Raw genomic sequence first — 12318 nt, 5'->3', positions numbered from 1 at the left:
GCGTTTATTCCCTGTACAAGTTGTTTCTTCCTATCTCGTGAGTCATCAGGGTCACGCCGGAAAAAAAAAATTGGTGGACAGTTACCACCGGGCATGGAATACAAAACCGCTCGATAATCGTGATTATCGGTGAAATTTATCGTTACCGATGCTAGCTGAAAACGTAAACCGACTGGAATTTCGCTGGATTTCAATGGAAAATTCAAAAATTTAAAAAAATTCATAAAAGTAGAGAACTTATTTTTATAAAAAACTAGACATTCTCTTGATTCCAGAATGTTGTCACATGTTGAAAGCAACAATTGTTTGTTTAGGGAAAAATATTTTTATCGATGATGCTGCAGCTGGGAGCGAGGGAGCTGTGCTCGTGGCGTCGATAATCAAGGTAAATAGTTGATTATCGATTTGTATCGGACGATTTTCAGTTCAGTTCAGCTTCTTTTTTATTTCTACTCACCGATTTGGTCAAATATACTACATTGGTATACAATATTCCTTGGATGATTGGTTGTATCACAGATATAAAATCTAGGCTACAGTATTAGATATTAGTCCTGGAGAAAAGTTTATTGTTGTACAAAATGCTATGTTAAATAGGATAATAAGGTGCATGCCTTTACTTTATATTACATGCCTAAATGGTACAAATTAAGAGTGAGTACCATTTATTCATAGCATAATTTTAACACAGATATGGTTCGATTTCCCTTCTTGTAGGTGAATGTCTGATAATCAGGACTTACTTTGGGAACATGGAGAGAAGATTAGCATTGGCTTCAAGTGCAAGTATTATCGTGTTGAAAAGGTGGAGGAGGGGCAACCCATGCCACACAAAATCATGGTCAACCCATGTCACAACGGAGGACGACAAGCAACCGACGTCGATCTGATCCTCGGGATGGTGATAGCTCCAACTCAGTAAGTTCAACCTTCAGCTATCCACGTCCACCCTCCTACCCATATCCATACCCACAACCATACCCATATCCGTACCCACAACCATATTCACACCCACCACCATATCCAAGCCACTTCATTCAACTACCGGTACATCTTGGCATGAGCACTAGTGGTCAGATTGGTGAATTACAGGTATGTATGTATCTATATTACAATTTCATCATTATGTGTTCTCCTCTTATTTGAGTTCATTTCAATATTTAGGAATATTATTATGGATATCACACATACCAGCAAGAAGAGACCGAAGAATGATTAAATTGATATGCCGAATGCCTTCATGTATGGACTATATGCTTGCTAGTTTGTATGTAGCTTCTATAGACTATGTACTCTTGTTTCTATGCACTATGAGGTTTGTATGAACTATGCACTCTTTTGTTTCTTTGAACTATGAAGTTTGTATGGACTATGCACTCATTTGTTTATATGGACTATACACTTCGTGGTTTGTATACATGTGCAAATTCATGTGCTTTATGCAATTCATGGGCAAAATATGTAAACATGTTTATTTCTTAGGCAATTCCATATGTAAAATTGTGCATGTATGTGTAATTTATCTAATATAATATAATACATAACCTAAAAAATTAAATGCTATCAAACCTTTATATTTTTTCCACTGCCAAAACACATTTTCAGTAGGCGAAGCGATAAATCGTTCGGTTTGCATCGATTATCGACAATAAATTATCGATTTTCATTTTTTTTTGAATTTGGGTCCCTTTACCGATCGGTTTTGGCGATTTTTCACCGATTTTCAATCGATTATCGTTACCGGAGCTCACTGATAAATGTTGTATGGCCGGTAATGTAATCCTTGCCACCGGGTGACCGGGCGCTAGCAAATTAGCCGGGCCTTTTCCGTAATCCGTTTCTTCCTTTTTTTTGTATACAATGCATTTCTTCCTATCTTGCTAGTCATCGAGCCAGACTGGAAAAGAATTTTACCACCGGGCGTTAGCAAATTAGCCGGGCCTTTTCCGTATCCGTTTCTTCCTTTTTTGTACACAATGCATTTCTTCCTATCTTGCGAGTCATCAAGCCAGACTGGACAAGAATTTACCACCGAGCACCCGCAAAATTAGCCGCGTCTTTTCGGTAATCCGTTTCTTCCTTTTTTTTTGTATACAATGCATTTCTTCCTATCTTGCGAGTCATCGAGACAGACCGGAAAAGTATTTCACCATCGAGCACCCGCAAATTAGCCAGGCCTTTTCTATGATGCGTGCGTTTTCTTGTGTGTAATCTCATGAGTCATCAGAGGCGCACAAGGAATTTGGGCATCTTTGTCTTGCGGCGCAAGAAAAGACAGCGCGGGAATGTGCTGACTGGCTCACGTCGATCAGTCATGTCGCGGCACGCGGCACGCGCCCGGGGCTGTCACCGCGCGCCAGGATAGAGAGGCAACGCAGCAACTGGGCATGCGGGTCCCACTCGAGCCTCACTGTGGGTCCCACATCCCGAGCCCCGCTCGGCTTCGCCCCAGCGCGCGCGGTGGAACCGACCATATGCTCCGCACCCGCCCGCCACGTTGGCCCTGACGCCGTCCCCGCACGGAGCCGCGCCATTGCCAAACACGAGCGCCGTTGGACTCGCCTCGCTGCTCGCTCGCCCCCCTGAGCCCGTCGTCCAGAGAGAGAGAGAGAGTTTTTTTTCAAAAAAAAAATACAGAGGAGATCCATTAAAAAAACAGATGAGAGAGGAGGGGGGTTGCTTGTCACCGTAGCCAAAACGGGCCGCGCAGCGCGTCGCCTTTCGGGCGCGAGACAAGCGCGACTTCCTGGTCTTCACCCCCTGTCTCGCTAGTCTCTCTGCCCCTCCGCGCGTCGCCACTATAAAAGAAGCCCAGCACCCGGCACTTCCCCCCTCGCTCAGGACGCATCGCCACAAGTTCTCCCCCCCCCCCCCCCATCGGATGCTCGCGCTCCTCGCGCAGGCGCAGCAGCAGCCGGCTCCCGCTCCCCGCCCCGCTGCCGCTCCCCGCCATGGAAAAGTAAGTCGCGCTTCTCCGGTGAATTTTAAGTTCTGTTTAATCTCCTATTACTACCATTTGGTCCCGTCTCTTGGTGCGGATGAGCAACGAGCATGTTCCCCCCCCCCCCCCCCCCCCACTTGCTCGGCCGCTCGGTACGCGGATTCGGGGTGTTGCGGCGGATTCGGAGGGGGGCCGCTTGGTTCCTCGGGCCGATCGAGTCGACGAGGTGGCGATTTCGGCGCGGGGCGCGGTGGCGAGCGGCCCTGGTTTTGGATGGGACCGATCTGGTGCTCTTGAGCTTGCGTGCGGCGGGATGCTCTCCGACGGCGGAATGTGCGCGGGATCGCCCGGCGGCCGCTCCCCCGTGCGATTTCCCGGCGTTTGTCGCCGCGGGAAGGCGGGGTTTTGGCGGTCCGTCGAGGTGGAAGAGGAAGCTTCCGCTGGAAGGAAGCAGAGAGGGGGCTCCTTTGCTGCTGGCTGGGGTACGGAGACTGATCCTGTGCATGCTGGTGGTCGATCGCGGCTGACCCCGATTGTTTTTGACACCGGCCGAGCCCCATTGATCTGTGACGGACTGATGGTTGCGAGCCGGAGAAGGGATCCAGCAGCTGTTTGTGCTAGTAGGAGGATGATGTTTTTTGACACATCATCACTTGTACTTTCCCTTTCTCTTTAAATAGTCCTTGCTTTAATTTATCATCTGTTAGATTCAAAAGATCCTTTCATAAATCCTAACATGATTGGATGTTCTACCTTTCTGCAGTTCGTGGATTATGACTGGGGTGGGACTCGTTAAAAGAATAAGAAACGCCAGTCACTTGATCCGTCTTCGACTTGGCGAATTGGTTGCGGAACCATACATCAAGTGCCCCAACTGTGAACGTGGCATTGACACTAGTAACGTAAGTTCAGTTAACTATTTTTAGTCATGAGTTGATGACTGCTATGTGTATTTTATTGCCCTGTTGTTTGATAGCCTCTCGTTGAATTTCGAATATGTCCTTCCATGCAAGCACTCTGACCAGTCTTTGTTTTTCTTTGGAACCTCATATTGATTTTCAGGTTTCTTTAGTGTGGCCAGAACTTCCTGCTGGTGTCAAATTTGATCCGTCAGATTTAGAACTCCTTCAGCATTTACAAGGAAAATACAGCCTGCAGAATTCGAATTCCCCTGCACTTATTGATGAATTTATACCTACTATAGAAGAGATGGGGGGAATTTGCTATACACATCCCAAAAATCTCCCCGGTACTCATGTCTTGTACACATGATTATTATTTATTTACTTTTAAATTGATCAATGCTTTTTCGTACTAATAAATTATCTCATGTCTTGTTGTTATCTAAGTTGATTAACTCATGCATTTCTATTGTTCTGGTAGGTATAAAGATGGATGGTAGCAGCCTCCATTTCTTCCATAAAGTATCAAACGCATATGGCTGTGGTCATCGCAAGCGTCGCAAGATTAGTGGCAACGATGGCAGTGTTTGTGATGAGCACATGAGATGGCATAAGACTGGAGCATCCAAACCCATATATGACGAGAATGGTTTCAAGAAAGGCTGGAAGAAGATCTTAGTTCTTTATAAAGGTTCTAAGAGAGGTGGCAGCAAGATAGATAGAGACAATTGGGTGATGCATCAGTATCATCTTGGTGCAGATGAAGATGAAGCGGATGGTGAACTGGTCGTCTCCAAAGTATTCTACCAATTGCTATCAAAGAAAATTGACAAGTCTAAAATGGATGATGTTGAACAAGAATCTGAGCCATCTGCTGCAAAAATCGATCCTAGAACCCCAAATTCTGAGCCATCTGCTTCAAAAATCGATCCTAGAACGCCCAAAACCGATCCTCCCCAGCCCCATCTCCCGAGCAACAGCCCATGCGACACCGAGCAGTATACCCCCATTCAGGTGGATCAGGTAAATCCAATTGTTACATGTGACGATTTATCAACTTGCTGCTAGGTATAAAAATCTAAAAGCCGTCATCTGTTATCTTACTGTAGGTTATTATATTCAAACAGCTTCTTCATATTGTTTAATTATTAAAATAGCTCTACTCTATGCATATGGGCACCGTATTCTATGGAAACCACCCCTCCTATGCAAACTTTGAAAACTCGAATCAGCACCGTGGAATCCTCATCCAAGGGTCATCCCCAACTGATCCCAACGTGACGTGCGCTGCAGCTCCCCATCCGCTGACAGAAGCGGACGGGGAGGCGCAACGCACGTCAGGTTGGGGTCAGTTGGGGATGACCCTTGAATGAGGATCCTACGGTGCTGATTCGAGTTTCCAAAGTTTCCGTAGGAAGGGTGGTTTCCATAGAATATGGTGCCATGCATATGTGTCATGTTTAGAACAGCTCTGTTCACTGTTTTGATGTTACTGTAATTTGTTTGGTTCGCTGGAGAATTTCACATTGCTTTCTGAATTCGTGACAGGAGGAAGACGAATGTGGCACATCCGTTCGCCGGGTGAAGGTTGAAGCAGCCGAATGCTCTGCATGGTTTGCTGAATTACCACCAGCTGTTGTAGTTGCGGACCTTCCCGCCTCAGATAAACCGAGGCAGCTCAGGGATGCCCCTCCTGTAGGCTCTGAACCTGAAGCAAGAATACCCGTCAATGGTTCTAACACGGACCTGTTTGATGGGTTGCCTGATCTGGATCTTACTTTTCCATGTCTTGTAACACCATCAGATAGTGTCAGTTTAGCTGTGAGTCTGTCTCATGCCTCTATATTGTTCGCTTGAAGCAGTAAAGTCGCATGGTCGCAATCTTATTCTCATGGTGAAAATGCTCATGAGTTTGTTTGTGATCTGTCAGGACATACAGTTCGGCTCACAGGATAGCTTCGGGGGCTGGCTGGATAGCTTCAAGTTCTACTGACGCCAAGGCTTGGAGCTAGAAGCAGAGGCACTGCTGGAAATAAAGTGCCAATTTTGTTTTATGACTTTGCTGCGTCTGAATCCTCAGCTCATGAGATGCTTCTTCGTTTCGTTGTGTAACTTTGCAGCGTGCAAGCCTGCAAATTCAGCATCTCGTGGGAAATTTTGTACAGTAGTAGTGGTAGAACCGAGAGAGGTTCCCAGACAAACATCCCGTCTAAGCAACTGTATGTCGTAGCCATGTTGTTGTGTGATGCGTAGTACATCTTATAAGTGTAGTGTTGACGATGTTTAGTCCACCTCAAAAGATGAAAAAAAATGTTGTGTAGTTAATTCGAGCTAGCGGTGCTCTGATTTAATTTTTCTCCTTATTAGCTATGTCTCTCCTCTCTCATGGCATATGTGTCTCTTTGTCGGCACTACTTAGGCGGCAGAAACATTCAGACCTGAGGCATGATGAGGCCGGATCTGTGGACGAGATAAAGAGATCCATGATCATTCCTAGAGAAAGACATCTGATTCAATGGAAGCCATGATGAAGGTGGCACTATATGAGGACTTCACTAGATCTTCATGCGATTGCATTTCCAAGAGCAGGTGATGTTCTTATTGTGCCCTGAATTCGACGAGGAGGTGCTAATTTCATTTTTCTCCTTATTCACTCTATCTCTCTCCCTCCTCTCCCTCTCATGGTATCTGTATCTCTCTCTCTCTTTGCCAGCACTACCAAGATGGAGGCAACATTCAGAGCCAGGGCGTGATGGGGCCGGATTTGTGGTGGGGATAGAGAGATCCATGACCTTCGTAGAGAGGGACATTGGATCCAATGGGGCCCATGAGGAAATTGGCAGCACTATCTCGCTGCTGTTGTGTTTACAGGAGCTAGTGGTTTTATTGTTTTGTTTCAAATTCGATGAGGAGGTGGCAACATTCCTCGAAGCAAAGGTGAGATCTTCTGCTAGTGCTCCTCCCCAGCCTAGTCACCCGAATAATAGCTCATGTTTAACCAAGGAGTACACCCATGTTGTTGTGCATTGCTGTTGATGTGTAGACTTATCATAAAAAGGAAGCAAACTCTGATGTGTGTGTAGTGCACTAGTGCTACTAACATTCGAGCCATGGGTGCTTGGAGCACTGCCGTTACATGTGTTGTGTGTCGGAGTGTGGGCTTCACTTGTCTTTGCCCAACATGCTTCACTTGTCTTTGCCCAACATTATGTCGTTTCCATTCAGGGATGAGAGAAGCCGTGTGCGCGAACACTCAAAACAGACACACACGGGCCGTGGCTCCAGCTAGGAAGATGAACACCACCGCAAGAACGCGGCAAGCGTACGGAGCTGCGACCTCTCCCGTCGCCAGCTAGCACCCTCGAGCCACACTGCCACAGCCTGCCCGTAGGACAAGAGCTCTGTTTATTTTTCTCTAAAAAATGCAGGAGAGCTGCGCTTTTTTATATTAAGATAGAAGAAAATATTTTTAAGTTACACTTCGCGTCACAATTTCATACACTAGTCCACCTTTTATTAGATTATATAATAAAAGTCCGAGTCTAGGGACATAACACAAAAGTGACTACTCACTAACTAAACAACCTAACTTCATCACAGGACGATCAAGCTAGCAAGAACGGCATGCGCCTGCTTGACGTCGCCGCACCCGAGAACAACTCCTTCATGTCTCGTCGTCTCGAGATACTTGGGTTGGAGCCTAAATTCAAGTCTTCCTCGAAGTTCTTCTCAGACAAGATTGTCCTCTGCACGAGGAGGATAGGAGCCTCGCTCTGAATCTTGAGCTCTCAAGGCTCGCCCATGGAGCCCAGCGCGTGTGTACAGTGCGCGCGCGCGGTTACACTATAAATATTGTTTTAGAAAACTAAATAAATAAGGAAAAATAAGTACTCCCTCCGTTTGAAATCATAAATCATTTCAAAAATTTTGGAGAGTCAAACCATCTCAAAATTTGACCAAAATTATAGAGAAAAGTATAAAGATTTGTGACATCAAATAGGTGCACAAGGCAGGACTCGCGTAGTCATCCGTAACTACGCCCTAAGGGGCGGAGCAGCCGAGCCCCAGGGGTCCGGCTCTTACCTCACCAGGCCAACGGCCCCGGACCCGTTCCCCGCTCTGAGAACGGGTCCGGCGACGCCACGTGTCACTGAGGAAGGGAAGCTCCGCGCCAACAGCCGAGGGCTCGGAACCCCCATATGGGTCCGGGACCTCCCCGCATCCGTCCGGACCTCCCACGCGCGTAGAACCAATATACCGCTGGGGCGGGGTCCGTGGGCGCCACGTGTCCCGTAGGCACAGGCGCGAGTCTTCCGCTGGAAGACTCGCCCACCCACAGCATTCAATGCAGGTGGTTGAGGCGTGCTCTGCCGCCGCGGCACGCAGGGCAGCTTTTGTCAGGCCTCACTGTAGACCGCATATTACCGAGGTACATAGTGCAGCCGCATGTGCCGCATCCGCGCAGAGCCCATCTGCCGCATTAAATGGATACGACGGCACGGCACCCTTTCATCATACCGCCTATGCCGCAAGCTATACGGCCGTCCAGCTACGCGGCAGACTATGGCAAGCTACGCCCTGGCGCCGTTTCGACAAGACAGGGCATGATTATGCCGGACGGAAGATTCCCACGGGCAAAACAAGGAAATCCTGGAATAAGATCTTTCCCAGTCGTAGCACCATAATAGCGCTAGGCCATTCATATTAAATACAACATCGTTGGGCCCACCTGTCGGGGACTCAACGGCCATGTACGCGCCTCCCTTGAGATATAAAAGGGAGGCGCTCACTGCACACGCCAGACTCTCTCTACACTCTCTAAGGCCAAGGAAAGCCAGACACAACACAAGCTCGGATTCACTCCGAACAATCCCGTTCTCAACCTCTTGAGAGCACAAGCAATACAACACATAGTGGACGTAGGGTATTACGCTCCGGCGGCCTGAACCACTCTAAACCCTCGGTGTTCATTGTGTTCTTGCATCTAGATTGGACTAATCCTAGCTAACCCCCGAGGACTCACCCTCTGGGTTTAGGCGGGTGCACTACGCCACCCGGCTATGGGTTTGCACACCACAACATTTGGCGCGCCAGGTAGGGGCAGCTTTAGCTGGTCTTAGTTCATCCCTTGCTCATCTCCATGGTTCGGGTGGTTGAGCACTCCCACCACCACGACGACGTGGAGATGACGGAGGGTGTGGCGTCATCCGTGCCACACGCCTCTCGCCTTCCTGCGTCAGGGGGCAACCGTGCCCGTGGAGCAGCCACTGTCGGCAGCGGCGCGCGCTGCACGTCGGCAAGAGTCAGGGCGCCCGTCAAGGGCCCCCTCAGAAGCTGCGAGCGGCGCAGCGCTGGCAGCAGTTAGGGAGTTGCTTCGCAACCCTCCGGCTACTGCAGCCTCGCCAGACACCCTGATGCAGTGGCGGGACGACGTTGACCATCTCCTCCATCTGGCTCAGGCCTCTCCTAGTTCTGCAAGGACTGGGCAACGACCTCAGCCTGGCAATGCGGTGGTACCCTACCACCAGTGCCAGGGCGGTGCGTCGGCATCCGTGCGCTCCCCCATGGTGAGGGGTGCACGAATAGAAAACCTGCAGGCGGAGCACAACCGCAGGCGCGCGGGTGACGACGCCCGCATCTCCGTGGAAAGGGCGCGAGAACGCCGCCTCAACATCGAGGGCCGCAACCTCAACGCCAACTTGGATGCAGCGGCACCCAAGCCTCCGGGAAACGCCCGGATACAGGCGGGCACCCCGGTGGCTGGGGTGGGTTGTGCTGCGCTGGCGGATCACCTCCGCGCGGTGGCATGGCCGTCCAAGTTCCGCCCGCACCTGCCGGAGAAGTACGACGGTACCACTAATCCGTCGGAATTCCTGCAGGTGTATGTTATCGCCATCACAGCAGCTGGTGGTAACGACGCTGTCATGGAGAGCTACTTTCATGTAGCCTTTACTGGTCCAGCCCAGACTTGGCTCATGAACCTCACTCCTGGGACGATTCAGTCCTGGGAGGAGCTCTGTGCGAGGTTCACTGCGAACTTTGCCAGTGCGTACCAGCAGCATGGTGTGGAGGCTCACCTCCACGCCGTGAGGCAGAAACCCGGAGAGACGCTCCGGGCATTCATCTCGCGCTTCACCAAGGTACGGGGGTACCATTCCTCGTATCTCTGACACATCTATTGTGGCAGCCCTGCCCGACATAAACCGGCTTAAGTGCGCTATCCAACAACAAAACGACCATCAGGGTTAACACGCACTTAAAACGGATCAATCCGGCAGTGCTGTCGGGTAAATTCCCGATAAAACCACTTAAACCTGGATCGAACAAAGCAGCATCCCTCACGCGAAGGCGAGTCCAGAGATTACAACACGACACCAACAATTACAACACAGAGTTTAACGATCTGCAGTAATACAAACCAAGTTCGACATTTAACAAAGTGCTTTGTACAACAACATAAAAGAAGTTCACCAGAGTCCTTTATTTTAGCGGAAAGTAAACACGAGAACTAACGACGATATGGATGTCTCGAGAAAGCCCGATACAAGACATCACTCGTTCTTGTCATCGTTGGCCGGGGACGGATCCCACTCCACGGACCAACCAGGCGGGAGGGTACAAGGCCTGGTTAAACTGGCAATCATGTCCTCAAAAGTATTTCCTGAAACAAAATGAGCCACAAGCAAGGCTGAGTATTCTAATACTCAGCAAGGCTTACCCGACTGAGGGTATATTTAGCCCTTTATCTAGACATGCAAGGCTTTTGGCTTGAGGGGTTTGTTTTGCCGAAAAGCAGTAAAGAGTAGATCCTTAATTTCATATTTTAGCCTTCATGTTCTAGTTCAATTAACCATTCTAGGTGAGCATCTATCCAATAGCATCCATGGTGGAAACAATTATTTTTCATCAACCAATCAACTATATTCATCATCATAATCATCTTCCACTTCTTACTCTATGTGGCAAAAGGGTTAAGCAGTCTCAATAACCGGTGAGAAACGGACGATTCGAATCGAATTTGTTAACCTGGCCAGGCAGACCTAAACACACGTCACGTGGTTACTCACAGAGTCACACGTGCAACATTTCCCTTCAATTCCCGCTTCACGGAACAGGCCCACCGCCCTCAAGTACAGCAGTACGACGACTCTGTACTCGCCATTAGCTAGATGTGAACGAGTTCAAGACGGTGGGGAGTATATTCCGGCTGCGGTTCAATCCAGTACTTAAGCTTACCGATTACCATATTCTCGGCATGTGATTAGTACGTTCAAACGCTTAACCACCACTACCACACACTGCGGCCTTATCATTTTTCACTAAACAGACGGGGCATCCAGAGTATCACGACCCCGCCCGTAGACCTTATAGTGGTAGCAAGTAATAAACAACCAACCCCTATCATTTCTCGCGAGTGACCGGAAATCACTCGACTTCTACCGAACCTTTAGCATAGCTAACTAACGACCTGTACCAACTAGTGTTCAAGCATCAGTACCTAGGATTATGCAACTAAGGTTTCAGTCAACTCCTGTAACTTAAATGCACAAATAGATATGAACAATAATAAGTTGCATAATTTAAAATAGAGGGACATGCTCCGGGGCTTGCCTTCCTGGGCGTAACTGGATCTGAGCTCTTCCGAAATCGGGTTCGGGTCTTCAGTAACTTCAGTTAGATTCACCTGAGCTTCACGCTGCTCACTCTCGGACCCGGGCACCAGTTCGTAAGTTCCGTCAGCGAGAGTAGTAGTATCTATATGAAATGCACATGAGTGAGTTGTTGTGATGGCAGTAATTAATGAATTATTTCATCATAAAAGCGTAAACCAATAAGACTCAAAACAGCAATAAACACTGTCATGTTTCTTCCATTGGGCAATCGTGTATAGAGTAGAAAATAATATTAGTTAGTGCATAAGTTCCAAGTGGAGTTTTCGTTATATACCAAAACATACAAAAGTGGCTTTCTTTAACAAAAATAACGATATCATGCTTTATCTAAAACTATAGTTACACATAGATTCTAAGTCTCAAATTTTTGTAGAGGAGTCTACATATGATCCTCAACACACTTTAAATTTATCAGAAATTTTCTAGACGTAAATCAGGAGTAATAAAATTGACAAATCCTACTCACATATAACAAGACTAATTAGTACAGATAGCTGCAAAGTGTTTATGGCTCTAAAAATTTATATTCTAGCTTATCTTCTGAAGACTAAGCCACAGTAAAATTTTCAGATTTTTCCAACAGCAACATCTATTTATCACAAAATAGCACCATTTTTAAGGATTAATTCACAGAGTTAGCTACACAAATCTAAAAATAATGAAACTTGGACAGTGGTGTTCATTTAGTATTTTAAATATACAGAAAAAGTTTCATACACAAATCTATATCATAACATCCAGAAATAAAAAGTAGATTATTCTACTAGATTTAGAAAAGACTATGGTTTCATCTAGTTACAAG

At 47.5% G+C, this 12318-nt stretch overlaps 1 protein-coding gene and 1 long non-coding RNA gene across 2 annotated transcripts; both read left to right on the top strand.

The window, feature by feature from the left end:
• Window positions 1-513: 513 nt before the first annotated feature.
• Window positions 514-1417, top strand: LOC120643062. Its single transcript, XR_005662839.1, has 2 exons — window positions 514-1092; window positions 1165-1417. It is a non-coding gene; the product is annotated as an uncharacterized LOC120643062 (long non-coding RNA).
• Window positions 1418-2875: 1458 nt separating this feature from the next.
• On the top strand, window positions 2876-6177 carry LOC120643061 (SUPPRESSOR OF GAMMA RESPONSE 1-like). The gene is made up of 6 exons (XM_039919594.1): window positions 2876-2959; window positions 3705-3843; window positions 4004-4190; window positions 4325-4866; window positions 5392-5664; window positions 5774-6177. Exons 1-6 carry the CDS (start codon window positions 2952-2954, stop codon window positions 5834-5836), a joined length of 1212 nt encoding a protein of 403 aa, XP_039775528.1. The 5' UTR covers window positions 2876-2951; the 3' UTR covers window positions 5837-6177.
• The last annotated feature ends 6141 nt before the right edge of the window (window positions 6178-12318 follow it).

The sequence above is a fragment of the Panicum virgatum genome, chromosome 7K (assembly GCF_016808335.1).
Source record: "Panicum virgatum strain AP13 chromosome 7K, P.virgatum_v5, whole genome shotgun sequence".
Taxonomy (NCBI): Eukaryota; Viridiplantae; Streptophyta; class Magnoliopsida; order Poales; family Poaceae; genus Panicum; species Panicum virgatum.
This window is presented reverse-complemented; position numbering and strand designations above follow the sequence as displayed.